We start from the raw sequence: 15,951 nt of genomic DNA on the forward strand, positions 1-15,951 counted from the left end.
GCTGCAATTGCAGTTCCTTTCTCCACCCACTCACATTAGTAAGTATAATATGCATTGTCCTTTTAACTTTTTTTGTCACCACCAGCAAAAATATCACTCTCTTTAGTTGCTGTGTGTTGCACCGTGTTCACCAGCTTGTTACCTGTTTGTCTGTGTGCTTCTGGACAGGTCACATAGATTGGATTTAGAGTTTTTTTGCTGCCTACTGTGCCTGGAAACAAGATTGATGACAGCAGAGTTGCTGATTGGGAAACCAAAAGAATGATCCAAAGTATACTAAAAAGCTCTATAGAGCTAAAGGGGACTTTATTGTGTGTCTTTAAGAAGCACTGTTCTTCTTCAACATTATCTGACTCAGTTGACAGTTAAAGAATCAAAATTGATGCAGAATAAGCAGATATCTTCTTTTTTATTCCATGCATTGTTCTTACTTGTAAAGATGCAGCGGCCACATATGCAATGCAACTTGACCTCTGACAGTTCGGTAGATGTGCGTGTGCTATGCTAGCAGCAGCTAGTGTAGCCTTTTATATTAAGTTTGTGGTGGTTTCTTTTTCAGTCCAATGTGAAAAGCAGAAGGCCACACTGCCAACCCAAGTCAGTGGAGGGAAAGAATCTGAGGGAGTATCAACACCTTCAGAAGGAGAAAAGCCAACTGAGAAAGGTGAGTGTGTGGAAAGTTACCACGAGCGTTTTGTTTGAAAGAGACTGGCGGTGACTTACAGGGCTTGAGGCAATGCTGGACATGGACGTAGGCTTTTAGCCTCTTTTGGCACTGGATATTTTAACATCTGCTTCAATTTATTTTTTGTGAGTGCGTGACTACAACCTGCCTATGCAACAAGTACAGACCTACATCCATTTATCTTAGCCTGACTGGTGAATGGTCTCAACCAATACAGGTGAGATGTCAGCGGTACTAAATCACTATCAAGTCAGCATGTTCAATATGGGACAGAGGTGCGTACAAGAGGTTGACATGTACAAGCCTGCATAAAAGTGCATTAATTCACAATTGTGTTACAGTATAACTCTTGGTAATATTTTAACTGCTTGTCATTAGTTGACGAAAAGACTTAAGACCTTAAACAATAGCATAACTGGAGGCTAGAGCGGCTCTACTGTAAGACAAGCGCACACTTTCAGTTTCACCACTGCACCCTTTACCAAACAAACAGTATGTTTGTTCAAGTGATTCTTTTTTCTGTTTTTTCCGTTTCTTAGAACAGACTTTTGCTCTCTTATCACTCAAATGAAATTGTAAAATAAGACAACAAAGTACATTCAATAGTACCAGTTGACTCAGATTTGATTTAGCCACAGCTGCCATGGTGCTTAATTTTTATTTCATACTTAGTTCAAATGTAGGAAACAGAATTGTGATGCTGTTTCTAATGTATTTGTTGCATTTTGAAGGCACATTAGCTGAGGCTATAAATGCTGTGCTGGTATATGACATTGGTTTAAAAGAAATATGAAGAGGGAAGTTCTGTATGTTGTGATATTTTGATAATTTTGAAACACAGAACACACAAGGCAAACGTATTCTAATGAGTTTGTATGATTTTAACAAAACGTTATGAAGTGAGCTGCTTACTTGTCTCCAAGGAAACATGATTCCAGGACCACATTTAGGTAGAAGCACTCAATACATTTCAATAGACAATTCACAGTAAAATGATCACATACTGTATTAATCTCATGCTTGTGTTATATAATGTGAGATACAGCTTCAGTATCTGTCTGTGATTGTCTGCGTGAGTTTGCTTTCACACAGACAGTACATTGTTTAAGTGGGTATTTGTGTTCACAGCTTGCCTAAGCAGGCAGATTCTGCCCCCTGAGTAAATATGGTGAGCCACTGATAACATTCATTTGTGTATAACAAGGACACATTCACACACCAAAACACACATACACACACTCAAAGGCAATTCAGCAGGGCTATGTCTGTAATGGAATGATAACTTATTTTGTAACTCCAGCATGTGCTGTTCACAGTATCATCACAGGGTTGTCCCCAGGATTTTGTAAATGATGGTGCTCAGGTCCTGGATGTCTGCAAAATGTGATTATAATAATAAGAAGAAGAGTTTTGGCATTTTCATACCACCTCAAATTACAGGTTCTACTTTATACAGCCTTGACACACCAGAAGACAGCCTTGGATGATTTCTACTTGAGAGCCAGAAATCACAGAATTTAGGCCAAGGAGGATTTAAGATATTGAATCATTGTTTTTTACCTGCAGACTCAGTTACCAGGGCAAAAGGTGTACTGACCCGGGTGATGCGTTTGGCCCAGCGGTACCTGTTGGACCCAATGGGTAGGCAGAGGTCTGAAGAGAAGGGTTCTCAAAAACAGACAATGCCCAGACAGCGTAGTCCTGCACCTGGACGAGTGTTCAGGAGTCGGACCTCAGCTTCACTAACACAAGCTCAGGTAAAGCTCCATCAGTGCAGAGGCCGTCTTAATATCCATTAACGTTTTCTCTGCAGCTTATTTCACTCTGGATCTCTGGACAGAACTCATTATCTGAAGTCACTGATGATATTCCTTTCTTTTGGAAAATTCTGACTTCTGTGTTTCTATTCCTGTCCGACTTATTTAGTAACTTTAGCTACTGTTCAGTTTGAACTGTTGAAAGCAACTTTAATCGCATTCACTTAATGCAGGAACATTATGATTGTAATAGTATTAGAGTTATGCAATGATATAAATGATTTGCACATTTCTCTTCATAATATTCTCATATAGATCACTGTGTTGCTAAATAAAAATGAGTATTACCTATTTCTTGGCTAGAAGCAATGAGTTTTGTCATCACTGTAAGTTTAACACACAACAAGCAGTAACCCTAGGAAGTCCCTGCATATGGCCAAGAAGTAGTCAGCCACATAAAACCCCATAAAATCACAACTACTAATTTTTCACTTTGGTTTTTGCACAGTTTAAACAAGAAACAATGTCTTAATTAGTGAGCTTTTAAGGTGTATTTTTACTTTCGGACAGAGCTAGGCTAATTGTTCCCCCTTATCCCATTAAAGCTAAGGTAAGCCAACCAACCGCTGCCTGTAGCTTTATATTTACCAGACAGATATAAGAGAGGTATCACTGTAAATATTGCAGGTGTGCTTTGTAACACTCTCACTGTCTTTGTGCAGAAGACCCACGTCTTTGTACTGGTAAAGCTTAATGTTGATTCATAGTTAAAGAATGCAATATGTTCTTACAATATGCTCTGTATGGTGTGACCATTACACTCAACTGCAATTTTCATGTGGAGCATCTCAAACTCTCTCCCTTACGCCGTACGGAGTTTTCTCTGGACACTGAAGAAATCAGGGTCCACTGAGAGCCAGCAGTCTGAAAGCCTCAAACAAAGGACCAAGTGTCTGACAACCAGTTTCAGCTGCTTAATTTAGATGCCAAATCCTGTGAAGACTAGACTGGGCAGCAGCACTGGCTAAATTGGCATCTGAAGTAAAACACAACAGGACTTATCTCTATGCTTGCTGCACTGAGTTTTTCTGAACGTTTAATTTGAAGTGTTTTTGTTCTTACTCACAGTGTAGTAGCAGTTACTTCACAAGGTGGACATCAGTTGGACAGGGTTTAAGGGAGATAAGTTGAGTATATCCACCGGGTTCAAGCCAGAGTGCGCCATTGTGACAGTCTTCAGCTGAAAACGTAAAGTGTCTCATCACTACATCTTCCCTGTCCCCAATTGTCCCCCATAAAATCAAGGGCAGAATCAAAGTTAGAAGCAGGCCTTTCATTTAAATTTAGATTTAAAAACGGTAACATTTATTACATGAGCTAGTCAAACTATAAAACGACCTTTTGGATGTCACCTGGTACAGTTTGTTGGAGAAAGAAATTCCACTCTGAACCCTTTAGATTTTTATAAAGTTAGCGAATATTGGCTCTTTATGCCAGCAACAATCTTACATGGTCTGCACACATGATGTTCCAGTCCCATACGTTACATCTAGACAGCAGCCGACCACTCAATGCTAACAGCTAACACTAGCACAGAGTAAATAATGATTGGAGTCCCTCAGCTCTACTTTTAAGATCACATCAGTGTCTTAATCGCGAGTCACGACTGAGCAGCAGCTCATCCTGTAGGTGTGTGAAGTTATCTAACGTACTGTAAGCTCAACACCCAAAAGGAAGACTGCTTCAACAGATCAATTTAGATAATATCTTCATCTGTAATGATGTGACCACATGTCTGTCATTATTAGTCCTGTGTATTATAGCTGTCTAATTCCTTTAAAAGTGATGAATAACTTAATAATTTCAGCACACAGTACAGTACAGTAATTTTCAGTACACCAAGTACAAGTCATGAATATGTTCAGGAGTACAGACAAGTCACATAAGGCTAAATAACAAATCAGAAATATAAGATGGAAGGACTGCTGTGTAAGGTTCAGCTGAGTTCAGTCCAGTGAAACAGCACTTTGACATCATAGCTCTGTACACAAAGGCCTCCCAATCTTAATATCACAGTAATCTCAGTCTCATGTGATGTCTGCGTTACACACATGCAAACTGTAGCTCTGATTGCCTGCTGGGAATCACCAAATTGTTGCACGCTGTGAGCAAGATAGAACCAAAAAGAACTGATGTTGGAGAGACAGGCAGTTTGAAACAGGCACAAAATAAGACAAAGAAAGACAAAGTAAGAGAGAAGAAAGAGATGTAAAATGAAAGCAGGGGCTGCATTAGGGAGCAGAGGAAGCCGTGATAAAGTAAAGACAGTGAGAGAAAAACAGTGGGATTTAACTAATTCTGATAGATGGCTCTTATGGGAGTTGATTATCTTATTTGCTCAGTATGCCATGGATTACAGTAGGCTCAGGAAATGCAGTTAAGCTTCTTCGTCGGTTAGAAATTCAGCTATTTTTATATATTTCAATACTCAGTTTTGACAGCATCCTCCCTCTGTAACAGAATCTGTAGTTTTTCTCCATGTTTGCTTCCTTTGATCATTAGGGGAATGCTGCTCTTTAGAAATGTATGTGCTGTGACCCAGAATAGTTCTGCTTGTTACTGACATGACAGAAAATAGTTTCCTCTACCTTTCCGTCTGTTGGGTCAAATTGATACACGGCTCCAGGGACTGTCAGATTAAAATGATTGGAAGCTGTGATTGGAACATTGCTCAGGGGAGTTTTTTTCTTGGGGAAAAAAAACATCTTGTAGCATCTTGTCACAGTGACTCGAGCTAGCGCTGTTTGACAGCCCTTGGGGTTTGGTTTGGGGTAAATATGGTCCACACTAGTCCAAATATTTCTTCTTCTTTCATCCTCTTCCCCTTTAACTCATTCTTCCCATCATCATATTCTGAGTTTTTTCGGTTTCTTTGCACAAAAACCTCTGACTTTAGCTGCCTAAGCGTATGTGTGATGAGCATTTTGTTTTTAGTGGCCTGGCCTGAGGTATTCTGTGCACCACTTAACAACTATTGGATGGATTGCCATCGAATTTTGTATAGACATTCATGGACCTTTGAGGATGAAGCCTACTGACTTAAGTGATGCCTTCCCTTTTGTGCCATTGTCAGGTCAAACTTTTAACTTGTTGTTAATGACACAGACTAAGGAGTGTCCGGAGTGACGGACATACCTCTTAACTATGATGGAGCACTCACTCATCTGCTTTATGGTCACATAGATATTTGCTGAACTTTTTCTCCACTCTTATTCCAGCTCCCTCACCTTCACCTTGTTTCCTCTATCAGATCAGATCCAGGAGGCAAAGCCAGCACAGAGGCGGGGCACAGCGGCCAGTAGTGCAGGGGAGCAGTGGTGATGTCACCGTGGGCCCTGTCACTGTGACAGATACAGCTGGCTACATGAAAACTGACAGGTGAGGCTAAAGGTTAAACACTGCAAGCAAAACACGACGTGCCTGCACTCACTCATGTCAGCTCTTTCCTCAACTGTTTGTTTTTCCACATTTCATGGCGTATTCAGATTCTCCCTACATGCACACACATCTGTGGACCTCTTAATGGAAATTCTAACATGTCCCTGCTAGTAGTCTGTTCCAAGCAAATAACAGTTTGTGCTAGGGCTGCTCGATTGTGTCAAAACTTGTAATCACAATTTTCGTCAATATTGAGATTGTGATTATTTAGCTTTTTTTATGTATCTTTTCAATGGTGGATTTCCTCCAACTTTAACTATAATTCAACTCAAAAACAAATAAATAAATTAACATGTGCAGTGGCATCTTGGGCTTCACCATGTCCTTTTGTTCTGCATGACATGTCTGAGTTTTCTTCAACTCAGGCAATCAGCGACACACTATCAGCTCTGTGTGCGTCATGAATTGGCGTATGGAGCCAATACATATCATATGCTGTCATGTTTCACCTGTCTTCTGATCTATCTGTATGCGATTTTGGGACTGCCACAGTCTGACAGGCAGTCTGACTGCTAGCATACAGTATGGTCATTGTCTATGAGTGTGTGTGTCCATGCGCTTGGTGTGTGCACCCTCATGTCATGTGATATGTTCCTGTCTAACAGCTGAATTGGTTTTACCTTCCTCGTTGACCAAAGGCTCTCTTTCTGTCATCTTGCCTCAAGCTGAACCGAACATGCCACAGCCTGCCTGAGATCGAGTTTGGGTGAAAGTGCACAGCAGGAGCAAGGAAAGGGGGTCAATTTATAATACAAGGCAAAGCAAGAGCATCATTACAGGATGAAATGCAGCACAATGGTCCTTTTATCTCCATTATCTTGCCTTTATAATTGTTGGAAGCCAAAAACATAATGGAAAAATTACATTTGATTGAATGCCCAGCTGTAGTTGACCCACAGTATGCATTCTTTTTCTGTACATTTTCTATTTCTTTCTGTGCCGTTGTCCAAATTCTTATGTTAGGGCCCCATTTTCATGGCCATGCAACAACCAGCGCAAGCTGTGCTCTGACAGTTTGGTGGTCTCCTGACTATGAAACTTGCCCATCTGTGTGGTATTTAGTGCAAAGTGTAGAGCACACGCAGGTAGCAGGAGAGTTGTAGGAGAGGAACGAGTTGTTGGGATTTTGACGTGGTTTTAGACTTTGCCCTGAGAATAGAGGCGTCAGAACTGCGGCAACCTGACGGTGACAAGAGCAAACAAAATACTTGGAGCAAATATGCAGCAACAGTAATGCTACAAATGTAAAAAAACTAATTTAACACTCGCCTGCAAGTAGGTGCATTTTGCATTGATTTGTACAGTGTTAATGAATACAAGTGATTCTTAGAGTATCTGTAGTCCACTGCTTCTTCATGCTGGATGAAACGTTTCTCCTTCAGTTCATGAAGCCACCTGAAGGCAGCAGCACAGTGTGTTCATTCTTGATTTTATGTTGAGAAGTATTTTATACTTCTGCTCCACTACATCTCAGAGGCAGATGTTTTACTTTTTACTCCACTACATTGTCTGACAGCTTTAGTTACTAGTGACTCTTCAGACTACAATTTTTCATATCCTTCCTGTCCAGTGAAATCCAAATTTGGTGATTTTCAATTTGAATGTTTATGATAAACTGAAGAATTAAGTGAGGTTTAAGTCAGGAAAACTCTGCTGCTTCTTAAGTTAACTATACTATTAAAAAAAAAACCTTGGATTAGCTGGAAAATGCACAATGTAGTATTTTTCTTTTATTCAAGTTGAAGATCAGAATACTTCTTCCACCTCTAGAACTATAGTTCACCAATGTGCATGTACGTGTATTAATGGCATTAAGGGTGCTTAGAGACATCCACACAGGGCCCCCAAGACCTACCACCTTGCACTTGTTGTTGCGCTTGCACAGTTAAAATAGGGTGCTTAGTCTCTCTTTTCATCATCTCCCTTTCTTTTGTGCTCGCTCAAGTGAAACACACAAAACCACTGGATGGCCTCTTTGATTCCCAATCATTTGATCCCTTAATATTTCCCCTACAGCGAGTCACCGGGCTCCAAGTTACTCTTTGTGCGTGATTGAAAAACAGATCTGAATCTGAGATCATTATGTAGCCCTCAGGGTTTCTGTCGATCAGCAGGCTACTCCTCGTCAGTCCCTCTGTCAGAGCTTGAGACATTTTTATAGCTAGGTGTTCACAAGCTGATATTCCTCTTCTTGTCTGTCTTTCATCTTTTATGGAAAAGGCTCCTAGTGTATTAGAGATTTTCCCATAGCTACTTAAAATGTGTGTGCAGACAAATGAGCTCACACATGCATACAATAAATGAGCAGTTTGATTTATTTGCCACACACACATTTGAACATGCATACATGCTGTTTTGGTTGCTCACCAGACTCGCACTTCTATTTAACTCCAGACGGTTACATTCTGTGCACTGTACCTGCATCTTTTGTGGAACTCAATTCATTTATTTTCCAGTTGAAAGTTCTACCATTCCATGATGTCTTCAGGTTTTGTTTCTTTGTAATAAAAGCAGACGGTGCTTCAGCAGCACTGAGAATTTCACAATAGCCTTCTAATCCTCTCATTGTACTGTTGTTTTTTCCCCAGAGAGCCACACTGCTCAAAACAAAGGGCTGTCACTCTCGTGTTAGTGGTGTGTGTGCATGTGTGCGTGCACACATTCATTCATTCATGCATGTGCCGGTGGGTGTGGTTGTGGGCATGTGTGCGTGTGTCTGTGTACGCCCTTTCCACCATGCATATGCATACTCATGTATGTTCTCGTGTTTCAAGCATAGCTGTCATTCCTCACAGGTTTAGTCTTTGTGCTTAGTGGTTTAGGTTGTTTTAACCAGGCTGTGTGGGTCACTAGAGGTCATGTGGGCTCACAAAAACTATTATTGGAATTGGGTGGTAAATTAGTGGCAGAGGATGGCACTAAACAAAGCTCTCTGCCAGGCGTTGAAAACACACGTCATCTCACAGGAGTAAAATCAAACATGACGCTCATTAAAGCAAGTTGAGTTAGTTGGTTTACTCAAGGAAGGCAGAGGGAGAAATACATCACTCTATTCAGGAGTGAAGACATTTACTCATCAGTTTCATCAGAGGCTATTGCAGTGTTTCCACTGCATGCTACAGCTTAGCTGGACTCGACTCTACTTGCCTTTTCTTCTTTTAGTGTACCTGGTACACGCCATTTTTTTTGGTATGGCCTCATCGAGGTTCCAGTTGAGCTGCATGAATACTGGAGACCACTGATTTGTCAGAAAAAATCGTCAACCATGAGACACCAGCAGGGACATCCTGCACAAACCATACCATTTTTTTAAAATAGCCATCACTTGACCCAGATTTTTAAAAAATGGCTGACTGTGGCAGGCATATCAATACATAATCTCTGTGATATTCTCTGCTATAAGAGTGTTGTAAGTGTGTGTGTGGGTCTCTGTGTGTGTGGGTGGATGCGTGTAGCATGTGTGTGGTTGAGCAAGAGATGGAGAGAGTGACAGTGAGTGTGAGCAGAGGAAAAGGTCAGCAGTGAAGTTGTCAGTCTAGCAGTAAATGTACAGTGTAGGTTGCAGTTTGTCTCCGAGTAAAGGCTGCATCTTCTCAGGACCACAGTAAAGCTCCTGTCTGTTGTTTCCCAGCTACTGGAAAAGTGAAGGGAGTGCAGCGTCGGCATTGAGGCAGTACGAATTGATTGAGGCAGTGAAAAATAGAATCGAGAAAATTACCTGGTTGAGTAAAGTGGAGCTGTACCATGCAATGGAAATAGACTCGATATCCAACAATGCACAAGCACTGAATGACAAGATATTATGTTGGGACTCTCGTTTTCTCCTGTGCTGTATGTAAAATTTTGAACTTTGCTGGATATAAATTTTTTAACATTCTTTTCAATTTCTTTTGTCCTGCACTGTGAGGGAAAAATTTTGTTTTTTGACTGCTCTGAAATGAGATAGACATCTTAAAATTGGTTCATTTAGTTTTTTGTGGTTTATTAAAATGATTTTCTTTTCTTCATGGATAAAAGAGGATAGTTAGTCATCTATTTATTTCAGGAGGTGGAACAACACTTTAATCTCAGCATTTAATCTCTGTGCATTAACCTTGTGCTGCTGAAACCTTTACATTAATGTGTTGTATTAAATTCTTTCGAGAAATGTTAGTAAGATAATAAGATTGCTGTCATGACTGTCATGTGATTTGGGGTCTTGCTTCCATGTGAGACCAACAAGATTTCCATCACATTTATGTAACGAGGGGCAGATGAATTCTGGTCAGAGGTCAATAAGATGGACTTGAAACATTTCATTTCCCCAGTGTGAAAATGGAAGTGTTCAGAAGCAGAGACAGTGAGGAAAATCCCCTCCAGACTACACCCACTGCAGAATTTTGCATAATTTGTTTGTCCTTTTCCCTTCCTACTTGTCTCTAGGTTTTAATGTCAGTCATGGAAAAAAAATGTAATGGTTTGCTGGTATACAGATAGGATTACACTGAGCTCTGCCTGACTAGGTAGACTAAAGTCAACTGACAATTTTGAAACTTTTTTCTTCATCAATTGGAGATGCTGTGTTGCTTGTAAATGCAGAAATATTGGCTTCTATAGCTTTCCCAGAATTAGTAAGTTGGAGTAGGACTTGAGTACTAACATGGCCGCCACTTCAAACATGAAAGAAAAAGAAAACATCCGCTGAGGACTTGGATCATATCAGACATGATAAGTGGGTCCTGCTTCAGAGAGGTCAAAGTTCAGGGGTTGTGCCCTTACTTAGCCTGAAGGGTCACCCTGCTTTGAATACCACGGTCACTTGACATTATACCATGACCATGTGACATATCTCTCAATGTACTGTATTGTCTGAGCATCTTGGCTATCTCTATCTTTGTCTCCAAGGAATCCTGCCAGAACTAATGTCAGACATGTTGAATTTGTTAAGAAACTGGTAGAACAAAGCATGAAGCGAGCTGCAGGAGGAGAGCATTCAGACAATAGTATGCCCTGCGTTCCTTAGGGTTAGGGTTAGTATCCCCCTGCTGCCCCGCCTGCCTCAGCAGGATTACATATATACATCCTTTACACTTTGATAGCTTGTGTCTTCAGGCCCAGACCCAGAACCTGTTTTGGGATATTCTTTATGGCATGTGCCTTTGAAATCCCGGGATTAGCATCATTTCAGCATAGAGACATGCACTGCTCTTTCATGTTTTAACTCCAGATATTAGGTTACAAACTTAGCTATTGCATACATATTTGCCATGTGATAGAACATGAATCTATGCCTCCACACAGAATCTTTGAGTCTCACTTCTCCACCTTCCCAAACATGTCTAGAACTCAGCACACTGCTCTGTTCCCAGCCCAGTTAGTCTACTGTTGCATGTAAAGTTTACTAACAAAGCAGCCGAATTCACAGAAAAAGTCAACTTTATTTGTTTTGAATGTGCATGCATTGTCAGACTGCTTTATTCAAAGTACATATTCAGAGTCATTGCATGTTCGTCATTTACTGCTTTGAATTCTTGCATAATTAGCAGCACTCCCTTCCCGCAGTGTATCTCAATGGGCATCACCGTGCCCACACCCCTCCTCTGCAGTGAGGCAACCACTATACAGGTGTTTCCTGTGCTGTATTGGTGCTATACGCCTGCACCTGAGGATAAAGGGCATGTCGAAACACTGTGGAAATAAAGTTGTAATCTCATCAGAGAGTAGGGGGAGGGAGGTGATAAAAGATAACATTCATCTCTTCTAGTTGTGTTGGTTTAGTTTTGTGTTTTCATTGGTAAGGTTGTCTTAAATGTTAGAAACCTTTATGACAAATTTGAGGTAATCACCAGTTTAGTTTTCATTTACATCCAGTAACAGATGAGGAACATTTTGGACTTTTGTCAGACCAAATCCAGGCCACCTAAATGACAATAGAAAACACTTTAGGAATGCACTGTTTAGGAGCTGAATTGTACAAATGACGTGTGAATTAAACTGCTGTGAGTTTAAGTGTTGGTCATTATTATTTGGTAACTGCTATGAGTGGTGCGTCTATTGATCCTATCACTATATATAGAGATGGATATATGTAAACTGTCCATTTACATATTAATGAATGAACAACCATTACAAAAGCCATTTAGACCTCCTCTATGATTGTGTTTCCAGATCAGAACAAACCTTAAAGAGGACAGGTACAGGACCTGTTGGCAGGCTGGCCCAACGTCATAGCAACCACAGCCTCGTCCATCCTGTCAGAGTCAAGACCCTCCGTCTTCTACGAAACGGCAAGCACCCACTGAGCCAGACCCCTCCCTCCTCCTCTATCCTCCCCTCATCCCTCCATCCCTCCACCCGTCCTGCATCTCCATCATCCAGCGCTCTTCAAAGCGAGGATCAGCAAACACAGCAAGACACAACCAGGACAGCTTTCATCAAGTAAGAACCTCATGAATTTTATCTGTCAGATAGTTTGAAATAGTTAGAGCTTTTTCACAGAGGGTGGAGATGAGGTCTGGAAGCAAACCTGTGACTGCTCTACCTGTCCACATCGCTCACCCCACCTCATCATCGTCTCGTATCTTACCGATCGCGTAAACACCAGGTGATTATTCCCCACTGTGTCAAAAGCTCTTTTGTCTGACGTCACTAATTTGCAGAGCAGAATGTGAGGTTCTGTGGTGACAGTGCTGGATGTCTAGTACGACACCCACACAGCCCAAGGGTAGAAAATCAACAGATTAATTCAAACACTAATTTGGTACTTTCATTTAAATATCGCTGCTGGGATGGAATCATTTATCCTACCTAACGCTTAAAGTGATTTTCACTACATGCATCACTCAACCTCAAATAATTGTGCTGCATACTGATGTTTGCATTTCTCGAAGGCCCAGCTAACATTGTTATTAAAAGTGAAGATGTTTTAAAGTACTCTTAAGTATTGAGTATAAAAGCATGTCAAACAGGTGGATCTCAGCCCATATCCCAGTGACTTTAATTTGACCCCATCTGTGTTTGCTCTAAAACTGGCTGGCAGCTTAGCCAGATTTGGAACTAACTGTGCCCCTGTCAACGTGATGAATGGAGAGATCTCAGATGAATAATCTCAACACTAATAGTTGACTAGGGGAAGGAAGTTTATGATTGCAAGGGAATGAGACGCACACTTTTCTATGGCTAGTCACTCTGACAACACCGAGAAGCATCTTTAAAGTTAAAATCACTAACTTTAGAAAGTTCAGTCACTTTGTTTGGAGTTTTCAGTGGTTTAGATGGTCATGTTTATATGAGGTCTTTTTTTAGTCAGTTACACATTATTCAAAATGGCCATTTCAACACATGGAAATTTGACAAAACAGTCCTCGTGACTGGTATTAATCATTGACACCATATTCAGGATGGAGCATTTGTGGGTGGAGTTGTCACAGTAAGATGGGAGAACCTTTCTGGTAGTTAACAAGCTCAAACTCGCCAAACGAGCCCTTTTATTGGCAGATGTCGGATGTTGAAGAAAGCTGTGGTCAAGCTCAAAGTAAGTGTGGTAAGCAGGACAAACCACATCACGTAGCATATCGAGTTTCACTCTATCAAATGAGCTACTTGTAAACCATGTTAATCTGGTTTGAGGCTCTGCTTGCAGGAAGTGTGCTTGTTTTCGTGACACCCCCATGAGTCATCACATTCCAAGAAAGCTGATTGGGGTCTGTCGTGTCAGTCAGTAAGAATGGTTACTTATTTAGTTGTGACTTCCATGTAATGCCTGACATTTGGTCCATCCCCATTCCACATCCACAAGACACCGCGGCACTATATCAAGCCGAAAAAGCATAACAGGACGTCCCCATGATCCAACATTAAACTGGTAATAAGGCTGTATCTCCATGTACTAGGTAGGATGTACTGCAAAAGCGGTTACAACAGTGTGCTTGAGACCACAGTGAGAATTGGTGTCATGACTATAGTTGGTGTTCAAATTGTAGATTTCATCAGTAAGTCCATGACATGATGAAAGTATTGAAAATGCCTTATTGTTTTAGGTACCCCATGTACCTTAGTTCACATAAACACTATACACAGATAACTGTGTCACATTGACATTATTAGCAAACACATAAGTGCGGCACTTAGAATCAAAACATTCTTTGTGTATTTGTACATTTGAAAAAGAACCTTTTAATGTGTCATCACATTAATGTGGATGGAAGAAGGCTGCTGAATAATTAACCACTGATATTTGTTGCCTAATCATAATATTGCTACTCTGATGAATGTTTAATGTCATATTTTAACCACAAAAGCAACAACTTGTATCCAACTTTTGCCCACACTGCCCCACCAACATGCTGAGAACCACATGTTCCCAGGTGATTATCAGGCTCATTGGCTTGTGTCACACCTTGGTGTAAACACTAATGGTGAATGGATCACACTGATGTGTTTATGGTCTTCCTAATGGGTTTATGAGATGAGTATGTGTGAGTGACTGGGAGACAGAAAGAATTAACCCATCCTGCTGTGTTTTCCAGAGCATTTTACAGCAGGGCAGGGTGGGGACACCACAGCACTGAAATAGACATGTAGTTTCCTGTTTAGTAGGTTGCTCACCTTCCGTACAGTTTGTCCCTCTGCAGAATTTGATGGGAGGTACACATATCTGCACTGTTGACACAACAACTCTCTTCAACAAGTGTGTATGTCCATGGCTGTTAGGGATTTATTTAATAGAGCAGTTTGTGACTGACTGGCGGGCAGCTGGTCTGTGTGGGAAACAAGGAGATACAGCTAACTTACACAGGAAGATGAGCTAAGATGTCCCATCTTCACCACCTCAGTGATGGACAGCATCTGCCTGCCGGAGGCCCCACACACACACCCGAAATTACTTTTTCCACTTCTTGTCGCTTCACTCATGCAGGAGGTCAGATCAGGGGATGAAATTTAAAAGAAGAATTGGCTTTAGAGAGAGAACATTACATAATGCAAATGCATTGAATTCATTATGTCATTGATCCACTTCATTATGAGGAAGTCGTTGCATAATTACTGTTGAGGACAAGTTGACAGCAAAGGAAAACTAAAAGCTGGATGCTAGTATGGGTTTTTATCCATTTCTATTTTGATTTCTTACTGAATACTACGCTAAATAGCACAAATTTGAGCCAATACAAATTCTAAGAATTTGATCGTCAGCTCCTCCTCTCCACATGTTCAAGTCGAAGCCTTGGATGGTAGATGACTTCCTCCAGCAGAGTGTGTGTGTGTGTGTGTGTGTGTGTGTGTGTGTGTGTGTGTGTGTGTGTGTGTGTGTGTGTGTGTGTGTGTGTGTGTGTGTGTGTGTGTGTGTGTGAATGAGAGATTTTAGGATAAAAGCACGATGTAAATGCATCATTCATTTTTAGAAGAATGGAATTGTTTTTTACCATGACCATTTCACTAATATGAACTGATGCCTGACTGTCCTCGTTTTTCTCTCTGTCCTCTCATCTCTGCCGTACAGTCATACACACATCCTAACAGCATTGTGACAGGTTTGCAGGCAGGAAAACAAATTTTCCATGTGACAACCACAGCGCTGATTATGACTGACACAGTGCCAAATAACAAGTTCAACCAGTATTTTAACAGTCAGAGACACACACGCCCACAGTCTTCCACCCCGGTACACACATTTGTCCTTAACATTACACTTCTCTGCAGGTCGAGAGTGAATCTATGGCAGCAATAGCTATGTGCAAAGAGAATCTATAGCAAGAAGCCCAACCCTTATATTTGCTGCTGTTTTGACAACTCGACATCATGTCCTCACTAATGAATTTGGCATACAGTAACAACAAACTACAAACAAAACATATTATATGAACCTTCTACTGCACACTGTAGTGATTCTGTGTGCTGAATGATGTTATGATCCTGGCTCCCGGAGAAAAAACTGTAAACAAACATGGAAAATCATTTCAAAGTCATGGTTCATCTTGTGCTTCTGTTGTTTCTTTGAATTTGTTGTTTGTAGGTGTCACGTCATGGAAACTT

The 15,951-nt window shown here is 40.9% G+C and overlaps 2 protein-coding genes across 2 annotated transcripts in view; both read left to right on the forward strand.

Annotated features, from left to right (window-relative positions):
* The window catches only part of LOC139337292 (protein C19orf12 homolog), a 344,772-nt gene that overhangs the window by 125,667 nt on the left and 203,154 nt on the right, over window positions 1-15,951 (forward strand). The gene's annotated exons all lie outside the window — the stretch shown is intronic.
* Window positions 1-15,951, forward strand: part of LOC139338007 (TBC1 domain family member 10B) — a 60,951-nt gene that overhangs the window by 32,714 nt on the left and 12,286 nt on the right. The window contains exons 11-14 of the mRNA XM_070972885.1: window positions 560-664; window positions 2,252-2,442; window positions 5,753-5,880; window positions 12,088-12,357. Of these exons, the coding sequence (XP_070828986.1) occupies window positions 560-664; window positions 2,252-2,442; window positions 5,753-5,880; window positions 12,088-12,357 (694 nt within the window). The remainder of the gene's footprint in view (window positions 1-559; window positions 665-2,251; window positions 2,443-5,752; window positions 5,881-12,087; window positions 12,358-15,951) is intronic.

This window comes from Chaetodon trifascialis, chromosome 10 (assembly GCF_039877785.1).
Source record: "Chaetodon trifascialis isolate fChaTrf1 chromosome 10, fChaTrf1.hap1, whole genome shotgun sequence".
In the NCBI taxonomy this organism is placed as follows: Eukaryota; Metazoa; Chordata; class Actinopteri; order Chaetodontiformes; family Chaetodontidae; genus Chaetodon; species Chaetodon trifascialis.